The sequence below is a fragment of the Octopus sinensis genome, linkage group LG22 (genome assembly GCF_006345805.1).
Source record: "Octopus sinensis linkage group LG22, ASM634580v1, whole genome shotgun sequence".
Lineage (NCBI taxonomy): Eukaryota > Metazoa > Mollusca > Cephalopoda > Octopoda > Octopodidae > Octopus > Octopus sinensis.
This window is the reverse complement of record NC_043018.1, coordinates 12,408,478-12,423,185: the sequence shown is the minus strand read 5'-3', so window position 1 is coordinate 12,423,185 and position 14,708 is coordinate 12,408,478. Positions and strand designations below refer to the sequence as shown.

The 14,708-nt window shown below is 37.1% G+C and overlaps 1 protein-coding gene across 1 annotated transcript; it reads left to right on the top strand.

Moving 5' to 3' along the window:
* Nucleotides 1–9,260: 9,260 nt before the first annotated feature.
* On the top strand, nt 9,261–12,362 carry LOC115223106 (importin-7-like). Its single transcript, XM_036512104.1, has one exon. It carries the CDS (start codon nt 9,261–9,263, stop codon nt 12,360–12,362), a length of 3,102 nt encoding a protein of 1,033 aa, XP_036367997.1.
* Nucleotides 12,363–14,708: the final 2,346 nt, after the last annotated feature.

Genomic DNA, 14,708 nt, shown 5'->3' with positions numbered 1-14,708 from the left:
TTTATTAGCATCACTATATAAGGCAGGCGAGCTGGCAGAATTGCATTTTACGAGTAAGAAATATATTATGCATTGGTCATTGGAATATCCGCCGAGTGTACTTGCGTAATTTACATATTCTTTGGCATGACTTCGTTAAAGCGAATTGTAATTCTTGGATATAATTTTGTATCTCATTTCCAGATGCCACTACAGTCGATAATTCGCCAAAAGTTGCAAACACAGGTTTGGAAGAAAGGTAAAATTATATACTTACAATTGCTTTAGATGTGTATTGCTCAAATAATTATTCTGAAACTTTTGTTAAATTCTACTGTTCTACGCACATTTTATTTTCATGTGTGCAGCACATACCATACCTCTTGGCATAAAAGTAAAAAAAAAACAACAAAAAAAATGGCTGGGGCAACTTATATGCCAAGACGATTTTAGAGGACCAAAAATCCAAAAATTACATGTGAAATAGACCTTACTCTCTCACTCTCTCACTCTCTCTCTCTCTCTCTCTCTCTCTCTCTCTCTCCCCTCTCTCCATATATATATATATATATATATATATATATATATGTTAGAGAAAAACCACTATTATGTATTTCAAACACTGATAGACATAAACCATATCATATAGAAAAAATAAAATATATTATAAAACATATCTAGATCACAAAAAGTACAAAAAATGAATAAATATTATATAATAAGTAAAAAGACTATGTACGTTTCGTGGCTATAACTTCAATTCGAATTACAATTAGACTTAAATTTAATCCCCAAAGAATTCAATTTAAAAGTATTGTCACCCCTCAGGTCAACAATAATAACAATAATAGTTAAATAAATGCATATTTTTAATAAATAATCAAATAGAATTATACAATATTTCTTAAAATTTGTCAGGAAGTATGCAGATCATTTTGTGGAATTTTTTTCCCAAACTTTAGTAACTGTGAATAGTTACAAGTTTATAATAATAATGATAATAATGAAATTAATTGTATACAGTGCTCAGGTGCACCACAACTTGTCAGAAAGTGCATATAAAGTACATGCAGTAATGTAGAAATGTCTGGAAAGCGAACAATGTATGAGTCAGATACATGCTTGTGTGTGTATGGAGGGGAGAAAATCAAGTGTAGTGTTGGCGAATCTCAGGAAGCATGGAAGTTTTGAAGGATGTAGTGCTCGACAACTAACAACAACTGATGCCGGCAGTTTGTTCCATGCTCAGCAACCCTCAGCTTGAAAAAATGTTTCCTGAAGTCATGGGAGCTGTGCTGTTTTCTTACTTTGTAAATATGTCCACGGGTGTTAGATGGGTGGAGTTTGAAAAGGTGCTCAAGTATTGTTTGTACGATGGTTGATAATTTTATGGGTGGTCTGCCAAGTCAGCTGTCAGACGTCGGAGTTTCAATGTGTCCATGCCCAGGAAGTAAGGCGTTCAGGATATGGCAAATGTCTGATGGAGGGTATTCTTTTGGTTGCACGTCGCTGAACAGCTTCCAGACGATTGATATCCTGGGCAAGATAGGGGTTCCAGACCGGTGATGCAAATTCCAGGTGAGGTCTTACCATAGCTATATAAAGCCACAGATAGATAGCTGGAGAGCGGCTCACAAAGGATTTGGTGAGTGATGCCAAGACACCCTCAGCCTTCTTGACAATTTTAGCGATGTGTTTTGTCCAACGCAAATCACTGTCGACAATAACACCCAGGTCGCGTTCACATGAAGACTTTTTGAGACTAGTGTTGTGGAGGGAGTAGGTGGATGCTGGGTTTCTCCTCCCAAAATGCATGGTGGTACATTTGTCCACAGCCAGCTTGAGTTGCCAGTCCATGATCCACTGCTGCATTGTGTCCAGGTCTGCTTGCAATAGAGATCTATAGTGTACAGGATTTGACCTCGTTATTTCGAGGTACAGCTTGATGTCATCTGCATATTTCAGCACTGTGGCATTCTTTAAGTTGACATCTATGTCATTAACATATGCAACAAATAAAAGGGGGCCAAGAACAGATCCCTGTGGTACACCAGATGTCATCTGGTTAAATAGGAGCATATTGCTAAATACAAATGGTTTATTCTTGCTTTCCATGTCCTTTATTTACAGACACTTAAAGTGTGGTCGTTGGAATTATCGCTGTGATCCACCTGGAAGAAAAGACTTGCCTCCTTGTTGTCCTTCTTATGACTGTCATTGCCACGCGTTTTGGAAATCCAACTGCCGATGTCATACATCAAATTTTCTGCCTTTGCAACCCTGTCCCTTTTGACACAACGAACGAAAGACATTCAACCTCGTTTTGTTCCTTTTTTTAATACATTGTGTAACAGACGCTGCTTAATTAGATTGTTTAAATGAGAGAACAAAAAAACAGAAATATTCTGTAGCAGCTTGCGAAAAGGGATCTTTTCATTTCAAATATTCAAACAGAAAAATAAATAAAAACAAAATAAGACGCAGTATTCCAATTCCAAACGTCAAAGTCAAAGAATTTCCTCTTTCTTTCCTTTTGTTTTTAATTCTTCTTCATTTATTATTTTTTTCCTATTTTTCACCTTTTCGGTGCAATTCTGTAACCCTTTCCTTTCTTCACGTCTATCGAATTGAGACTCTATTATTAAACAGAACCTGATGCAATTTTATGAATCCCGTTTAATTTTTAAACATTATTCTTTATTTTTTTTTTTTCTGTCTTTTTTTAAACATTTTATATTTTCAGCATTAATCAACTTGCATATTATGACGAAAGATAACTCTGTAAAATTATTCAGGAGTGACCTCCCTAGAAAATAACTTATTTTAGTGAAAAATTTCCGAGAATATTCAAGTCACAAACAGAATAAAAACCGGCATCGTAGGGGGGATGTATACTCTGCGCACACACAAGGATAAAATAAAATTTAATTCAATAATCTCAGACGAATTCCTATTTCAACAAATCGACATCAAAAGTTATTTCCCCTGCTTATCGTTTATATATATGTAAGAAAGAAAGAAAAAAAGCAAACATTTTGATTCGCCACACCAAAATTTAATGATTTCGAGCCACTTACCCAATGAACATTTCTGGAGAATTTGGGGAGACTCAGTTGAGCCATTTTCCAGTAATTTTACAAACACACAGACAAACAGACAAGGACACGCGGCTACAATACCCTGCTTTCGCATAGACGCGCAAGGTAATAAGCCGTACGTTACGTTCCCCAGACGAACTTTGTAAAGAAGACTGGCGGTGAGTGCAACATGATATCTAAGGTCTAGGTACTTAACCAGTTCTATAATTGTAAATTATAACCGACACTTTCATCGTTTATATAGTGACCACCTCATACGAGGAGGTGCTTGAAAAGTTCCTGGCTTTAAGGGGCAAGCGAAAGGCCTGGCTGGAGGACCAACTTTCCGACTTCTTTGCAAAATTCTACTGTTCTACGCACATTTTATTTTCATGTGTGCAGCACATACCATACCTCTTGGTATAAAAGTAAAAAAAACAACAAAAAATGGGTGGGGCAACTTATATGCCAAGACGATTTTAGAGGAGCAAAAATCCAAAAATTACATATATATATATATATAATATATATATATATATGTTAGAGAAAAAACCACTATTATGTATTTCAAACACTGATAGACATAAACCATATCATATAGAAAAAAAAATAAATATATTATAAAACATATCTAGATCACAAAAAGTACAAAAAATGAATAAATTATATAATAAGTAAAAAGACTATGTACGTTTCGTGGCTATAACTTCAATTCGAATTACAATTAGACTTAAATTTAATCCCCAAAGAATTCAATTTAAAAGTATTGCCACCCCTCAGGTCAACAATAATAACAATAATAGTTAAATAAATGCATATTTTTAATAAATAATCAAATAGAATTATACAATATTTCTTAAAGAAATTAAAACGTTAGTGTATGTTGCAACATCTAAACCTTTGGTTAAGAAAGCTAATTTCTTTTTGTATAAGTGTGTACACGTTCTCGTCATTGTCTTAGTAAACGAAAGATAGTGACAGAGTGATGTTGTGGAGAAGAGAAATGAACTTGAGAGAAAGTGAGAGTGGTGGGACGAGACAACTGCTTCGTTGGTGAGTTACCTAGTCGTCCCTCTGTGCCTTTTCATTCAGAGACGGCCTTTCGTTCAGCCAGTCAGTCAATTCCCCTGTTGGTCAGTTCTCACTAACTGCTCGTACCTTATGGAATTCTAGATTTTATAACTATACAGGCTAGCTAGAAAAAGAGATGTATTGCGAAAAACAATGGGCAGTCGATGTCGGTCGCCCTTATCTAATTTCAACTTTAGATGGCTTATAAAGGATCAAGAGTTAAACAGCAAATACGCAAGTCGACTTGACAAAGCCATGTGTTGAATGTAACTGCTGTCAACTATCGTTTTTCTGTGAGAAAAAATGCCGTGGCAATGTTAAGGGAAATTGGCAGATTCAGGTTAGAATCTGCTCTATGCCGATATGAAATCACTAAATTACTTCACCTCCAGAGAGCTTCTAAGAAAAAGAAATGCCATGGCCGAGGGAATATTTCGCATATCAGGGGAGAGGATCATTGAAGTGTACATGGGACAATTCTCTATATGCAGATAGATCTGAATAGCGGTGTTGCTTTGCGTGTAAAACTGTGCAGTCAGTGACTGGGCTGTGCAGGAATGAGGTAGCCCGTGTGGTCGCGTGAGGGCGTTGACACGAGTGCAGGTGCACTTATCACAATTTACGGTAAAATAAGCTCAGGTGAGTGAGTGAGTGTATTCTCAATCCATGATATTGTAGATTTTTCTGCAGGATTGCATTGTGTGAAATGCCTTGAAGGGTTTTCGGAAGCAAGATGTGTCCGCCCGTCCGTCCGTACGTACGTATGATATGCATTATGTACACATGTACAATTATATAGATACATGTGTATGTATGCATGTACATAAAATTTGTCAGGAAGTATGCAGATCAGTTTGTGGAATTTCGTTCCCAAACTTTAGTAACTGTGAATAGTTCCGAGTTTGTTGTTAAATAGGAGCATATTGCTAAATACAAATGGTTTATTCTTGCTTTCCATGTCCTTTATTTACAGACACTTAAAGTGTAGTGGTTGGAATTATCGCTGTAGTCCAACTAAAAGTAAAGCCGCGCCTCCTTGTTGTCCTTCTTATGACTGCCATTGCGACACGATTTGGAAAAGCCGCTGCCTCTGTCATACATCAACTCCTGGGACTTTGCAACCCTGTCCCGGATGAGACAACGAACGAAAGACATTCAACCTCGTTTTGTTCCTTTTTAATACATTGTGTAACAGACGCTGCTTAATTAGATTCTTTAAATGAGAGAACAAAAAAACAGAAATATACTGTAGCAGCTTGCGAAAAGGGATCTTTTCATTTCAAATATTCAAACAGAAAAATAAATAAAAACAAAATAAGACGCAGTATTCCAATTCCAAACGTCAAAGTCAAAGAATTTCCTCTTTCTTTCCTTTTGTTTTTAATTCTTCTTCATTTATTATTTTTTTCCTATTTTTCACCTTTTCGGTGCAATTCTGTAACCCTTTCCTTTCTTCACGTCTATCGAATTGAGACTCTATTATTAAACAGAACCTGATGCAATTTTATGAATCCCGTTTAATTTTTAAAAAATTATTCTTTTATTTCTGTCTTTTTTTAAACATTTTATATTTTCAGCATTAATCAACTTGCATATTATGACGAAAGATAACTCTGTAAAATTATTCAGGAGTGACCTCCCCTAGAAAATAACTTATTTTAGTGAAAAATTTTCCGAGAATGTACAGGTCACAAACAGAATAAAAACCGGCATCGGAGGGGGGATATATACTCTGCGCACACACAAGGATAAAATAAAATTTAATTCAATAATCTCAGACGAATTCCTATTTCAACAAATCGACATCAAAAGTTATTTCCCCTGCTTATCGTTTATATATATGTAAGAAAGAAAGAAAAAAAAAAAACAAACATTTTGATTCGCCACACCAACATTTAATGATTACGAGCCACTCACCCAAGGAATATTTCTGGAGAATTTGGGGAGACTCAGTTGAGCCATTTTCCAGTAATTTTACAAACACACAGACAAACAGACAAGGACACGCGGCTACAATACCCTGCTTTCGCATAGACGCGCAAGGTAATAAGCCGTACGTTACGTTCCCCAGACGAACTTTTGTTAAAGAAGACTGGCGGTGAGTGCAACATGATATCTAAGGTCTAGGTACTTAACCAGTTCTATAATTGTAAATGTATAACCGACACTTTCATCGTTTATATAGTGACCACCTCATACGAGGAGGTGCTGAAAAGTTCCTGGCTTTAAGGGGCAAGCGAAAGGCCTGGTTGGAGGCCCCACTTTCCGACTTCTTTTACAGGACTTAGAAAAACTGAAAGACCACTGCAATACGTGTGTGAATCTGGGAGGGGAATACGTTGAATAAAATCATAACTAACTGGGTCCCCTGCATTTTCTTTTAGCCAAAGCCAGGAACTTTACATTACACCGCTTATGTGTGTGTGGTTTGTGTGTGTATGTATATATATATATATATATATATATATATATATATATATATATATATATATAAAGTTAATCCAAACATGAAAACACAAAGAGATAACACAACAACACGCGAGGACGTGGAACAAATATAGTATTATTGGACAATCAGGAAAGAAGGGAAGAAGGAGGGTTTAACGTTTCGAGCGGAGCTCTTCGTCGGAAACATAGGAAAAGGAAAGATCCAGAGAAGGGAAGACAGAGGAAAAAAAATCGCCAACGGTACACACGCGGATCGTGCAGTTACATCTGGGCAACGAGGGTGTGGGGCCGACATAGAGGTAGTGAGCCCCTGGTAGTGGTAGATGGTGAGAGGTCTTCCAGGCAAAGAAATCTACGGTGAAGGGTCCAGAATCACACAAATCTGAGGAATTCCCTGATGTACCGTCTGCTCCGAGATTTATTCCACCCCTGGAAGATGACGTTTAGCTTTCTGAGTGCGGTTGTGGAAGTTTGTGTACAGCAGCAGTAATGCCTCAGATGTGAGAACTTTATACGTTGAGGAAGACGGAAAGAGAGTCAACAGAACTCGGTTTCACACGCGAACAGGGTTGAGCGGTGTCGTGGCTTGAAGTCCGTAATGTATCGACTCGAGTTCGAGTCGACAGAAAAGAGCAGTCAACAGGTGAGCAAGATCATCTGGCTCCAAGGTGAGCAACTGCCTGCGAGTCTGACAGAAGAGAGACCAGCATCACTGCCCATTGACGAGTTCAGTGATGACGAGGATGATACCATGTTGACCGTATCCTCTGGTGACGAGCAGTCAGACTCCGGTACAGAACAGAATACACCCTGCAGCCGTCTGGATAATGGGGCGTCATGTACCAACACCTCGACTCTTTGGTGTAGACGTATTGATAGATTAAAAATGTCATGGCGTATGTGTCGTGTAGAGGCAGTACGAGAATTTGAATATCTAGCGTTAAGTAACTTTGTTAATTCCAACAATGCGAGTAAGGGGTCCCGATGCTCACTATCATACTTTCAATCTAATCTTGCTTTGCAAGCTGCAGTTTTGCCAACAGGCCAAAGCTGTCACATGGTACGTAAACTCTTCAATTCGTCGTTGGTCTCTAAAAGCCAGTTTGCATTTATGTGACATTTTTGTCCCAGGGGCAAGTTGCCCTTTGTTTTAGTTGGAATCCATTTTTTGTCAGTTTCCATTTTTGTGAAGGTTGTGACGGGACAAGTCACCTTTAAAAGAAAAATTACCGCTTTAAAAATGAATTTTATTCGAATGAACGAAAGCGATATGGATTGTGTGTTGACAGATGTGAGCATCAGTAATGGAGGAAGGATTCCAATGCCATGGAATGGAAAATCAACATTTTTTTCAGTTAAAGGTGTTTTTCCATATTCAATAGAGGAGGATATGTCAATTAGTCAAAATGCTTCTTAAATTAGGGATCCAAACCTATCATTCTTACATACTATGATTATATTCAGTTTGACGAGCCGAATATTTTTGTGAAAGAATTTACACCGGAGCAGAAAGTCTAATTAAGACCTAATTAACGATCTAATTAAAGGGCTTCTTATTGTCTTCCAATACCTGGGATATTTCTTAATTTCTTCCTTCCATCTCAACTGGGTCTCAGCCATGTTTCTATGTTGCGTTCATCATGTAGCTTGAAAACAGTGTTTCTGCATGTTTCTCCTTAATTAGTATATAGTGATTAGTAGAAAACGCTTCTTAAATTAGAAATCCACACCTAAAATGGTTCTTAAGTGACATGAATAGATTCAGTTGGGTTTAGTGAACATTTTTGTGAAGTAATTGACGCTTGAGCAGAAAGTCTAATTAATTCTTAATTACGTGTCTAATTAAAACTTCTTAATTTGTTTTTCCATACCCATTTTTTCCTTAAGTTTTCATTTAAGTATCACTTGTGTCTAAGGAGTAATAGTCAATGTAATTTCTTACTGGAGCTTAAAGTCTAATTAAATTAATTATTTACGCAAGTTGATTATCTCATAATTAGTTAATCCATAACTAAGCATACTTAAGAACCACGTTTCATGGTATTAGGACCATTTGTACACATATTGTGCCCTGCTAGTATTTTGGAGCTTCAAGTCTGATCAAACCAGGACTGGCTGATAACTCAATTTCACACGCGAACAGCAAACCACACTCGATTCAAGTTCGCTAGCAGCAACAACTGAACAACACATAACAATATCTCCGCACGAAAATGTTTGTTTAAAAACCAACAGCAGCAGTAGCAGTTTTATTCCATTTAAATTGTAGAGAATTTCAAGCGTTATTTTCAATTAAGCAATCACGTGGTTGTTGCCTTAATTCTTCTGTGTCCTGTGTAAATGAGCCATGATGTCACAATTCTGCGAGTCACAATATGACGTAGTTTCTGATTGGCTGAGGTAACATTTTAACATAGACAAATGAATAAACTTAGATTTCGTGCCTTGTTTAAAACCAAATATCAGCAGAAAGAAGCCTGCGATCTCCACTTCTGAAGCAAACTTAAAAGTGTCAAAATATTATACACGAGTTAATATACTGGCAATTACTAATTGCCAATATTAATATTGGTTGTTGTATGCATGTGTGTGCTTTTTTTTTAATTCTGAAAGGACCGTGAAAATTACTTAAGATCTTCAGTTTCAAATAACTACAAGATAGAAGGAAAAAGAAATATTTGCAATATGGATATCAATAAACTCGTCGATTTGTTACGAGGAACTCTCGACCCGAGCCTCCGCGAACAAGCTGAAAGTGAGCTCCAACATTTTGATAAACTTAATGGGTTCGCGCCTGCCTTAATGATGACTATTGTCATGTCCGATAATCTAGAAATCACTGTCAAGCAAGCAGCTGTGTCTTATTTCAAGAACTTGGTGAAAAAATACTGGGATAATAGCGAGATTGAAACTGATTCTGCAACAACATTGTTTAGTATCAGTGAAGAAGACCGAGCAGCGGTTCGCCGACATATCATCGAAGCTATTATACACAGTCCCGATATAATACGCAGCCAGTTAAGTATCTCTTTAAGTATAATCGTAAAACATGACTACCCGAACAGATGGCCGACTTTCGTTGAGAAAATAGCTGCGTGTATTCTGTCACAAAACCATACGGCGTGGAATGGTGCTTTGGTAAGTTTGTATCAACTTGTAAAAGTACACGAGTCGAAAAAACCGAAGGACAGGGATATTCTTAACACGGCAATGGGTGTCGAACTGCCTTTAATATACAATTTGTTTGTAAAGATGCTACCCGATCCGTCCCCTATGTCTAGCATAATACAAAAACAAATACTAAAGATATTCTATTCATTCGTTCGCAAACATTTGTCGTTGAAAATAATTTCAAGAAATGTGTTCAATCAGTGGATGGAAGTCACTTGCCAAGTTATGCAAAATCCTGTTCCTGAAGGAGCCCATAATATAGAAGAAGACAAAAGACCAGATCTTCCTTGGTGGAAAGCCAAAAAATGGGCCGCAAGGATTTTAACCTTTACTTTCCAGAAGTACGGAAGTCCTGGTAAAGTAAATAGAGAATATAAGCAATTTTCCGAGTGGTATTTGAGAACTTTCCCACGAAATGTTATACCTATATTGATTAATATTTTAGGCAACAATGACGAAAACAATTATATAGCGCCGAGGGTTTTGCGCTTGATTCTAAACTATTTAAACCGTTCTATTAGTTATGCTTCGACTTGGAAATACCTAAAAAATTATACTGACAACCTTATTCAAAAAGTAATTTTTCCACTGATGTGGCACAGTGAAAAAGACAATGAGTTATGGAATTCAGATCCACACGAATATATTCGCAGAAAGTTCGACTTATCTGATATGTCTACGATTGATGCGGCAGGACGACTTTTCCATTCTTTAGCTGGCAAAAGAAGCGGGGTTCTTGAAAAAGCAATGAACTTCTGCATGACGATTCTTAACAAAAATGATGTGAGTCCTCAAGAGAAAGATGGTATTATGCATATGCTAGGAACCGTTGCTGATATTCTTGTAGAAAGTGATGTTTATAAGGAACGCATCGAAGCAGTTCTTGTCACCCATTTATTTCCAGAATTTCAAAGCCAACACGGATTTCTAAGGGCGAGGGCTTTCTGGACTCTAGATTTTTTTAACGGCGCAGTGTTGAAAAATTATAATAACTTATTGCGAGCTATAGAAATGAGCAGGGAGTGTCTCTGCAATGATAGTGAACTGCCTGTTCGTGTAGAGGCCGCCATGGCTTTGCAAATGCTAGTGACGAAATACGAGAAGGCACGAGAATTTTTGCGTCCTCATGTTCGACCAGTAATATTTGAGGTCTTACGAATAATTCGTGAAACTGAAAACGATGAGCTAACCAGCGTATTTCGCCGCCTGATACGCAAGTATGCCGACGACATACTTCCTGTTGCTCTAGAGATAATTACACATCTTGAACAAACTTTTAATCAACTGCTCAGCAGTAATGTTGATACTTCTGAAGACAAAGTAATCATCGGATTAGGTATTCTGTATACCATGGATACAGTTTTGGATGTTGTAAAAGGCAAAATTGAAATAATATCGCAATTAGAAAGCAATGTTTTAAATGTAGTCGTTTCAATCTTGCAACAAAATCTTATTGACTTTTACGAAGAGGTGTTTTCTTTAATCTACAATCTCACAAAAACCCAAATATCGACGAATATGTGGGAGATATTTAAGATGCTGTACCAGGCCCTTCGAGCCGAAACACTAGATTATTTTATTGATATGGCTCCTTGTTTACACAATTACATCACCGTTGACACAACAGCCTTTTTATCTCAACCCGAATACTTGGAAGCTGTCTACAATATGTGCAAGTCAATTCTGACTTCTGAAAAGATAGGTGAAGATTCCGAGTGCCACGCGGCCAAACTCATTGAAGTCGTTTTGTTGCAGTACAAAGGCCAAATTGATCATGTAGTTCCTTCTCTCATAGAACTTGCCGTGAAGAGACTGGCACGAAATATCGAAACGTTAGAATTGAGGGCAATGTGTTTGTTGATATGTATAGCAGGCTTATGTTACAATCCAGCGCTTCTGTTCAGTACATTGCAAGACATACAGCTGCCGAATCTATCTGGTCAAATTATACCCCAGTTCTTGACGACATGGTTGAACAACATTAATACTTTCCACGGGGTTCATGACCGGAAACTAAACATTTTGGGCTTGTGTACTCTAATTAACACACCTCTCAGAAGGCCCAAAGAAATTACAGAGTTGGGAGGGAAATTTTTACCGTCCATTCTCACCCTCTTCAAGGGTTTAAAACGATCGTATATTTTAAAGGCACAAGAAGTGGATTTGGACGAAGATAATGATCACGACAGTGCACGGGATGAGCTGGATATTCTTGATAGCGACGAAGATGAGATATTTGATAGCGACGACGAACACCCTGTTGACGATGATGATGACGGTGATAACGCGTACGATGATTTCTCTGACGACGAAGAAGATATCGATAAGGCGCTGGAAAATTACCCAACACTCATTGACAATGACATCTACAACATCGACGAATATATAATATTCAAAGACTGCATGGAAATTGTCATGACACAAGATTCTAACTGGCACCACCTATTGACGTCGGTTTTAAATGCTGACCAGAGGAAGAACTTAGAAGAAGTTTTTCATACCACAGAACAGAGAAAAATTGCTGCCGAATCGAAGAAAATTAAGCAGGACAGCGGCTATGCTTTTTCGAATTCCAATGTACCGTTAACATTCAATTTTGGTTCAAAGGGTCTCTAAATATTTCAGTGTCAAATAAATATGCTGAAAACAAATATTAGTTTATTTCTGGCCAGGAACAGAGCTCATGTGCGGCATTCATGCCTTTATCAAACGAAATTATCAACTTCAATTACAATAAAAATATCGTAACTGATGAAAGGAAGCCTCTATGCGGCCATCTGACTTGGTAAAGATGGCAACAAAATATCCGCAAAATGAAAAGCCAATCATCTTTTTAAAGGGAAGGCCGTATGGTATATCTAAAACTACTTTAGCCTATGTCTGAAATTAAGAGGAGGATGGTCATGGTTGGAATGCCTTTCATCAGAGATCTGCTCAATCATGGTTGGCATGGGGTTAAAAAAGACAACTATCGATGTAGGTGGAATGGAAATAGAAAATCAATCACAGTGGCATTTGAATTGAACTGATATACGTACATAGATATATGCAAACATATATATGCCATATACACACACATGCATATTATATATAGGCATGCATGCATAAAGGAGTGTGTGTGTTTGTGTGATACAGCAGCCAGTTCCATGCAAATACAATTATCCAAGATTTATGTTTTTCACGTATTAGACACTTAATGGTAGGTTCATTCTAACGATGGAGAAACCTCTCAATCAAAATCCTGTCTGCTATTCTCATGATGTAGATACAAACGTATACGTACGTACGTACGTACGTATGTACGTATGTACGTATGTATGTATGTATGTATGTATGTATGTATGTATGTATGTATGTATGTATCAGGGGCGTACACTCTCAGGTATGCAAGATATGTGTTGCATGCCCTGTGATTCTTTATTCATATCATCGGAATAGTTTCCGATGATATAAAATAGTTTCTTTGTTTCAAAGAATATCCGTCCAGTTGTTTTCGAAATATTTCGTCTCCCCCTCCCTCTCCCTCACTGACTCCTACTTCTGCTTTGAGAAGACCCGCATGACAGACACTTCCTCTCTCTCTCTCACTGACTCGACAAATTCATTGTGGTATGTCATGCTTTGAGAAGACCGCATGACACCCCTTCTCTGTTAGTGTAGAATTGTTGCTAACCTGGTCCCATTTTCTGACCGGAACAAAAGCAGTCCCATAATTCTTGAGTTTGCCAGCTGGCGGTAAGTTTGAATTCTTTTAATCCAAAACATCTGTTTGCATTATTATATTTTTGAAGTGTTCTGAAAACAAAAATATAATCTATATATATATATATTTCGTTTTTGGATTTGGTTTGCAAGATTCTTTACATGAGTTCGTGTGTTGAAGCATATTCTGTTGTGTCTGGGGAGAGTCATTTTCTTTTTGTGCCTTATAATGTAACACACACACCGCTAAAATTTCCACTTTTTTCTTATTTTTATTTTCCTAAAATTTTCGTTGCGTCTTGCAACCTTTTCAATAGTCTTGGACGAAAATTTTAGGAAAATAAAAATAAGAAAAAAGTGGAAATTTTAGCGGTGAGTTTGTTACATTATAAGGCACAAAAAGGAAATGACTCTCCCCAGACACAACAGAATATATTATATTTCATATTTCAGAAGTAGCTAATTAATCTTAAATTAATTTAACTAAGGTTATTTTTCCGTTTTGTTGAAATTGACTTCCAATTTACGCAGACACTTCCACGTGGGTTCTTATATAAGAGCAGCCATTTTTCGAAATGAGTGAAATTTGTCTTATAAACGATATTTGAGAAATAGTTTTTCGAAAAGAGATTTCGATGGAAAATAATTATAAATGGTGGGAGACCAACACCGAATTTACCTCATTTGCCAAGCTACAAGAAGAAAGTACTGACGTTTCGAAGAGCAAAGAATAATACAAACAATACACTTATTTCAGGCTCATCTCTACAAAGCCATTTTTTATTCCCTGCTTATTCTAGGTCATACGGGGGTGATTGCATATTCAGAATCTCCCATATGTACATTGTAGGAATACGAAAGTTTTTTACTGAAAAATTGTCGGGGGTAGGGGGAAGAAATTCATTGCATGCCCAGCCCCAGAAGTCACCGTACGCCACTGGTATGTATGTATGCGTTTGTGTGTGTGTGTGTAATCTAATCAAGCAATAAATGAAATGGCACTCTATATATCTCAGTATAGAATAAAATTAATTTTTACATTGAAAAGTTTGATAGTGACTTCAAAGTTCCGTTGGTGACAGGCTTCGTCAGATCGCTAATTCTGTAGTCTTAAATACCCGTTATATACTAGGGTCTAAATTAGTAAACAGTACAATCAGCGCCATTTAGATGCGGTTTATTATGCAATAATGCTTGGGAGAATGGAATAACTGGACTGAGTCGTCTAAATTTTTTTTTAATTGGAACAAAAGTATTTGA

Bases quoted from the DNA above. Each gene is read 5' to 3' on its own strand.
- LOC115223106 (XM_036512104.1), top strand. From the start codon at position 9,261: ATGGATATCAATAAACTCGTCGATTTGTTACGAGGAACTCTCGACCCG.